This window comes from Osmerus eperlanus, chromosome 14 (assembly GCF_963692335.1).
Source record: "Osmerus eperlanus chromosome 14, fOsmEpe2.1, whole genome shotgun sequence".
In the NCBI taxonomy this organism is placed as follows: domain Eukaryota; kingdom Metazoa; phylum Chordata; class Actinopteri; order Osmeriformes; family Osmeridae; genus Osmerus; species Osmerus eperlanus.
The window spans coordinates 16,886,422-16,893,913 of NC_085031.1; the positions used below are offsets into that span (position 1 = coordinate 16,886,422).

General features: G+C 42.8%; 2 protein-coding genes across 4 annotated transcripts in view; both read left to right on the plus strand.

The window, feature by feature from the left end:
* The window catches only part of LOC134034389 (ribonuclease Y-like), a 1,801-nt gene extending 704 nt beyond the window's left edge, over positions 1–1,097 (plus strand). Inside the window, exons 2-3 of one of the 2 annotated variants that reach the window (XM_062478942.1) lie at positions 277–372; positions 682–1,097. In XM_062478942.1, the coding sequence (XP_062334926.1) occupies positions 277–372; positions 682–986 (401 nt within the window). In that variant the 3' untranslated portion in view covers positions 987–1,097. Of the gene's footprint in view, positions 1–276; positions 373–669 lie in introns of both variants that reach the window. The other variant, XM_062478941.1, reaches the window with a different exon arrangement.
* Positions 1,098–3,366: 2,269 nt separating this feature from the next.
* On the plus strand, positions 3,367–6,518 carry LOC134034376 (C-type lectin domain family 4 member M-like). 2 transcript variants are annotated; one of them, XM_062478915.1, is made up of 6 exons: positions 3,368–3,755; positions 4,681–4,782; positions 4,944–5,162; positions 5,367–5,518; positions 5,695–5,798; positions 6,085–6,518. In XM_062478915.1, the coding sequence occupies exons 1-6, from the start codon at positions 3,578–3,580 to the stop codon at positions 6,248–6,250; spliced, it is 921 nt and encodes a 306-aa protein (XP_062334899.1). In that variant the 5' UTR covers positions 3,368–3,577; the 3' UTR covers positions 6,251–6,518. The 2 variants fall into 2 exon arrangements, with proteins under 2 accessions (XP_062334900.1, XP_062334899.1); XM_062478916.1 differs by lacking the exons at positions 5,367–5,518; positions 5,695–5,798; positions 6,085–6,518 and adding an exon at positions 5,274–5,326 and having other exon boundaries at positions 3,367–3,755.
* Positions 6,519–7,492: the final 974 nt, after the last annotated feature.

Here is a 7,492-nt window from a genome sequence, read left to right on the forward strand (position 1 = left end):
ACACACACACACACAGTAAAGTAATTACTGGCAAGGACTAATAATATAAATATGTATCTTTCATTTCACGGTATTGTGAATCCCAGATGTGTCAGACAGTAATATGGTCGGAATCACTGTTTCTCTAGAACCCTTCCATACATCCCCTTGTACCACACTGATACAATGGATAAAGATTTGTGCTGATTAACCACAAATGCCAGTTCCCTAACACATCTCATGATGTAATGTTGTGTTTAACACATCTCATGGTGTAATGTTGTGTTTGTCCTGCAGGGATCAGACTGTGCAGGATCGTAGCAGTGAGCTTTGGGCTGCTGTGTGTCTTACAAGTCACTCTCAACATCTCCCTACGCTTGGCTGGTAAGTGCTGTCTGTGTGTGTGTCTATTATAGTGAGAGAGTGTGTGTCTATTATAGTGAGAGAGTGTGTGTCTGTTTTAGTGAGAGTGTGTGTGTGTATGTGTGTGTGTGTGTGTGTGTGTCCACCGTGTGTTTTCACTGGATAACATCCCAGACTGAGATTTTGGGGGTTAAATTATACATAAACACAACAACAACCTCTCGTAGTTCCCTCTGTGGGTTGTTGGGTGCTGTGTGGGGTATTGCACACATGAGGAAGTCAGACATGCAGAACCACAGCTTCTGTTTCCTCTCTTGGCAAATTCAGACAGGGAGAGAGATCAGTCATCAGTCATCAACCAAACCCAGCCGGAAAGAAGAGGCCAGGATGATACCTGCAAGGACCAGCTGGCCCTGGAGAGAGACCAGGTGAGGGCGGAGAGAGACCAGCTGGAGGCAGAAAGAGTCCAGCTGAACACGGAGAGAGATCAGCTGAAGATGGAGAGAGACCAGGTGAAGATGGAGAGAGACCAGCTGAACAGGGAGAGAGAACAGCTGAACAGGGATAGAGACCATCTTAACAGGGAGAGAGACCATCTGAACAGGGAGAGAGACCAGCTGGGGGCCAACTGCAGACCAGGGTGAGAGACAGAGGCGTTGTACTGGGGCCCCTATTCATATCCCTTTTTTTCTTTCAAGCTTGCTGCGCATAATGCACTACTAGGCTATAGAAACCCCCTAGAAACCCCCTTACTTAACCCACTACACAACAGTTCAGGGACGCAAGTTTGATATCAGCTTTGGCAGGGACATCAAGCACGCACATTTTTTTTGCATTCATTTGAGCACAAATACTGTTTTTTCTTTAGCTTCATGTAATATCGTTTTTATGTTTTAGTCAAAATATGATGATCGGTTGTCCTATCATTTAGAAACTATCTTTAGTTTTGTAAAGTTTTCTTAGCCTACCTCAATTCTGACTTGAGAGAGAGAGAGAGAGAGAGAGAGAGAGAGAGAGAGAGAGAGAGAGAGAGAGAGAGAGAGAGAGAGAGAGAGAGAGAGAGAGAGAGAGAGAGAGAGACAAAATCATAGCTTTACCCGCTGGGACAAACACCCAACAGAATCTCTACATGCAGAATTCTGCAGATACATCTTACATGTTCACAGAAAGACGCCAACAAATGCATGTAGAGCAGAATTAGGCAGATACCCAATGATAATTAATATACAAAAGAGAGCACTAAACTTCTTCAATCACCTTAAATCCAGCCCTCTAGACACCCTCCATTCCAAAGCCCTCCAAACCCAAGAGCTGAACCCAGATAAGAGTCCCCTATGTCAGTTGGTGCTGAGACTCACTGCCCCCACCCAGACACACCCTGACCAGTCTCACACCAACACTGCTTTCCAAACACCAATCAGAGTCAACCAAATTATAACACAATGTAAAGTAACCTACCTGGAACATTGGAAAGAAGAAACTAAAAGCCAAAGTCGATTAGAATGTTATCTAGCCTTAGAAAGAGATTATAAACTGACAGAATATCTCTATACTGTCAGAGTACAGGCTCAGTGACCACCAATTGGCAATTGAAACAGGACGACACAAAAAATCATGGCAACCAAAAGAAAACAGAATATGTGGTCACTGTTCGACAGGTGAGGTTGAGACAGAGATGCCCTTCCTTCTACAATGTGAAACATTCAGTGATATAAGAAATGATTACTGTAACAAACTCCACTCTGTAATGTCAGATTTCAAAGGTCTTAGTGAGCTCTCAAAGGTAAACATCCTCCTAGGAGAAGGAGACAGGGCATACCTTGCTGCCCAGTATGTATCAGTATGCCACAACCTGAGAGACAGTGAGTGACTTAGACACACAAGACACACACACAAAGCACAAACACAAAATATACTGTGTGTGTGACTGACATGTGTATGTGTATATATATGTATATATATATATTACGTAATCAATCCTAAGGTTATGCTCTTAAGTTCTCCTGCTTTAATCTTTCAACTGAATTTGCCATGTTTGGTTGTTATAGTAAAAGTTGTAATAGTATACCGATGTCCATAGTAATGATATGAATACTGTTTCTGTGGCTCCAACGTTGCTTTGGCAATATGAACATTTGTTTCTTAATGCTAATAAAGCCAATTGAATTGAATTGACAGAAAGAGAGAGACATCATGATGTCACAATAACCAGCCTGTGCTCATGATGTCACAATAACCAGCTTGCGCTCATGATGTCACAATAACCACAGAACATATGAGGTTGTTTTTACGGTAATAGCAGCCACAAGTGTGTGTACACAGCCTGTTAACTATATTAACTATAGAGATGAATTGTTGTGTATCTGTAAATGGACTTGTATATATTCATATAGTGCTCATATACCTGACCCTGTCTTAATCACTTCTCCTTTACAGTCATACCTCTTTTATCTCTATAAAATACAACAAAAAAAAACTTTTGAAAAAAACTTTTCTTTCTTTCCTTCTTTCACACATGGACACTCACCCATATACACACTTACTTACCCACACACACACACACACACACACACACACACACACACACACACACACACACACACACACACACACACACACACACACACACACACACACACACACACACACACACACACTCCCATCTGAGGTGAGGTGCTGGGGGTCCAGAGAGGAGTGTCTCCAGAGAGGAGTGTCTCCAGAGAGGAGTCTCTCACATTTCTTAGAGGAAGATTGTCTTCCTGTTAGAGGAAGTTGCAACTCATTTGCATGATTACCACTTGTTCACACCAACAGACAGATGTGGGGTAACGTCCTCCTGCATGGATGAACAGCACAAGTGAGAACACAACAGCACAGCAGCTACACAATACATTTACTGCATATATACTAACATAATAAGATCCTAACTGTGGGTATACTGTAGACATGTGGAGGATCAGAGGTGTGAAGGCTACAGAACAAGAGAGCTACTTAAAGTGTTGCCTTCATCTTCCTGGTGCTAGACGTGAGGTAAGACGTGAGATTAGACGTGTGGTAAGACGTTCTGCGTTTAGAACTGCTCTTCCATCCAGCTTCCTCACAAGCGCACGACGACAGCAGAGACCAGCCAGTCTGAGACGACGGACCTAGAGTCGTCACTCTGAAGCTGTAGGTGTTACGGGTTCGTAGGGTTAGTGTGTCGGTGCAGTCAGGGAGCCCTGGAAGGAGAGCCAACATGGCGGAGGACATCTACGCTACACCAGACATGACCCAGAAGGTGATGTCAGACAGGGGGGAGATGGAGGAGAGGATGGTGGACATCTACGTTAGTGCTGACACCCTCAGAGGTCACGACCCCTGCTCAGAGGCTAAGGACCCTATACCAGAGAACACAGCAGGAGATCTGCACTCAGGTAAAACCAATGTTGGGAATAACGCATTACGTCGTTACTGTAACTCCACTACTTTTGGCGGTAACTAGTAATGTAACTAATTACTTTTTTCAATTAAATAAGGCAGTAACAATTACTGAAATTTCAATGGGCTTGTTACTCGTTACTTTTTTCTTGCATGAAAATTGCCTTTTTCCCCAATTTCCTGTTTTGGGTCTAACTTAAACAAGTTCACGGCGACGCAATGTATTAATGAATCAATCCGCATTTTAGACTAGCGGAACTTAGTCTCCCGGAACTTCCAGGAGACTTGGGATGTCTGTTTTTCCCTTGTCCAGATCAAGGATAAAAATATAGTGCTTAGTTGTAGTTCATGTGCAGGTGCGAGAACTTTAACCACTGCGAAGAATAGTAATTCTAATCTTCACAAGCACCTAGTAAAACAACACGCTTCTATAAAGCTAATCACGAAAGAACCCAGTGCTAGCTTGGCTGATCAAGCCGTCGGAGCCACTTCATCAAAACAGCCCAGGCTTGATTTTAAACAGAAGTATTCAGACTCTAAGCCAGGCAGAACTGAACAGACTGAGGTAATGTTGTCGAAAACATGCGACCTGTCAACAGTTGAGTCTGTTGCCTTCAGGTAACTAATTAGCAACATACCAACAAGAGCCGGTGCCAGGCCAGCTGACAGTCTTGCCTGGGCCCGGGACGAGAATCTTAGATGGGCCCCCCCAGGCGCCCAAATCTCTCCTTTTCCCTTGCTCTTCCTCTCCTCTGCTCCAGTTCTGCCCCCCCCCCCCTCCTACCCTGGTCCCGGGACAACTGCACAATACCTCTTGTTCTGTCTTTCTTTTTTTCTTTCTTTCACATAACACGCACACGCACCCACACACACAAAGACATATACACACACACAGATCATAACTGTCCCCACTGTGTCCAGGTGCTGGGGGTCCAGAGAGGAGTCTCTCCAGAGCTGCAGCAGTGTGTCTGGGGCTGCTGTGTGCTCTCCTACTGGCTGGGGTCGCAGCACTGGGAGTCATCTGTGAGTCTCTGGCTCAGCATCACACAATAAACACGGTTTAGTAATCATAACTTTATGTCACCAATTCCTGTATGTTATGTTACCGTAATGACGGTGACATTATGTTGAACAGCCCTGTTCAACCCTTATTCATTTCTCATAAGACATTATTGTACATGTAGATCTAATCAAAGTGACTGTGGAGAGACAACAGCTCCAGACCAAGTATGATATCCTGACCAGAGAGAGAGACCAGCTGAACACCAGTAACATCAACCTGACCAGAGAGAGAGACCAGCTGAACACCAGTTACATCAACCTGACCAGAGAGAGAGACCAGCTAAACACCAGTTACATCAACCTCACCAGAGAGAGAGATGACCTTAAGAGGAAGCTATGCAGTAAGTTTAAATATTTTGTAAATGTAAATGTAGTTTGTATAATATTTGAAAAATGTCCTTAAGACTAAAAAACAAACATGAAAACATGTCCTCTAACTGCTATGTTTTCAGAGGTCACTTCCTGTCCTGATGGCTGACTGCAGCTTAGTTGTAGCTGTTACTACTGTAAATATTTTTTAATAAATAACAATTCTTTGTTGTAAGGATGTTGTCATACAGAGTGTCAAGATGGATGGAGCAGGTTTGGCTGCAGCTGTTACTACGTCTCTGCTGAGAAGAAAAACTGGTCTGACAGCAGACAGGACTGTAGAGACAGAGGAGCAGACCTGGTGATCATAAACAGCCCAGAGGAACAGGTGAGAGAGAGAGAGAGAGAGAGAGAGAGAGAGAGAGAGAGAGAGAGAGAGAGAGAGAGAGAGAGAGAGAGAGAGAGAGAGAGAGATGGAAAGTAAGAGACTGAGAACAACATAAATGTACAGGGTCTAATTTGATCAGGGTAATAAAACTGCTCCTTAATCCTCCTCCATGACAGGAATTCCTCAATAACCTCACCAAGACAGTGTGGATCGGTCTGAATGACACAGTAACAGAAAGGAACTTTATCTGGGTGGACGGAACTCCACTGACCACACCCACGTAAGAGAACTACTCTACAATTGACTCAAAACAAACATTTTTAAATGTTATACATATCAATATTGTAGCTTGACTGACTTTGTCTGGGGCATTAGAACCAGCAGCATCGCCCGATTAAATTCTTCCAGACAGACTCAACCAATCACATTGACATCAACATCAAGCTATATGAGAAATATACAGTACTAATATATACAACTCTGATACAGAATAGTTTCTCGTACTGTATGACCCAGATGTGGACCTCAGTGTGTGACTGGTTGTGTGTTGTTATTTAACCCTGTAGGTACTGGTACGGCTCTCAGCCTGATAATTACCTTCACCAACCAGGCAGTGTTGATGAGGACTGTGCTGAGATATACTACTCACCTTCTCAAGTTCCTCCTCCTAAAACATGGAATGATAACAGATGTGATTCTAATAATTTCTGGGTCTGTGAGAGAAGGATCTAACAACTGTGGGTTTTCTATGCATTACATTTTCCAGCTACATTATTGTCATGTCAATAACACCTGTCATAGCTGCATGAATGAAAGGATTATGATAATGAGCTTTCCCTTCCTATTGCTAACATGAAGTACATGAAGTAAGAATGAGTTACATAGGCTCAAACTATTTCTAGCTTCTGAGAATTTTGTTATTCTGTTTATTTGTATTTACCACTCAGCTTGGTTTTCCTACTTAGAAAATACGTTATTCCTGAAATAAAACAGTCCTTTGGTCATGTTGTCTGGACTCCTCATTGACCCTGCATTTCAGTGTGTCTCTATGACATCAGCCGTGTACCAGACCCTGCTCAGTGACTCTGGGGCAGTGTGGGAAATACTGACTACCTGACTGCAAGTCATCGAGCTCTGAGGTAGCACACCAGCTTTAGCTTGTTACACTGCAGCTACTGAGCTTAGTGCTAGCTATGGATCACGGTAGAGTCATTTCAGTTCAATAGGAAACTTAATCAGGATAAACAAGAGCTGAAGAGATTAGAGAGAAGAGACATTTAGCTACTGGTGCTGTCAGTGTGTCATATGTCTGTTGTCTGAGTTCATCTGTGTCAGAGTAGAAATCACAAATACTGGATTGCAAGAAGCGTGTAGAGGGAGAGGTAATCACAAACAGCATGGAAGAACAGGTGAGAGTTGCGTTGAACAAGAAAGCATGGATTATTTTGACTGACACAGAGAGAAGTGAGCTGCACCTGAGTGTACACTACACCATCATGTACTTTTTTCTATTTTAGTTTGTTATTTCACCGTCTGCCACAGCATTGAAACAACAGCCTGATAATTAATTGATGTGGACTGCGTTGAGATACACTGGACAATTTAGATTTGTTTAAACCTTTCCTGTTATGTAACCTCTCCAGGTGCCATTTTTATAGGTTCAGGGACAGTGAGTGTGGAGTTTCTGTTTTCATTTAGCTGCACATGAAACATGAGGAAACACTTGTCTGCAGACTGAGTTCTAGTATCAAGATCAAGTGACACTTCACCAAACCTGGAACTTGGTAGTGAGTTCACACAAAGTGCACAGGAAGAATGTTTCACAAACATAACAAAGCAAAAAAGTGAGCGGTTTTGGGGGGATTAACAACATTCTGATTAGCGATTCTTTATAATTAAGGGAATTGAAAGTATAAACATCTAAAAGTACCGACAATAAGCAAAATTAAAACATTTAAAGTAGATACTAAATTA

What these genes read in the sequence shown, in the direction of transcription:
- LOC134034376 (XM_062478915.1), top strand. Translation starts at nt 3,578, where the DNA reads ATGGCGGAGGACATCTACGCTACACCAGACATGACCCAGAAGGTGATG. An exon ending in AGCAGGAGATCTGCACTCAG is followed by an intron (nt 3,756 to 4,680) that starts GTAAAACCAATG and finishes CACTGTGTCCAG; the next exon opens with GTGCTGGGGGTCCAGAGAGG. An exon ending in ACTCCACTGACCACACCCAC is followed by an intron (nt 5,799 to 6,084) that starts GTAAGAGAACTA and finishes TTAACCCTGTAG; the next exon opens with GTACTGGTACGGCTCTCAGC.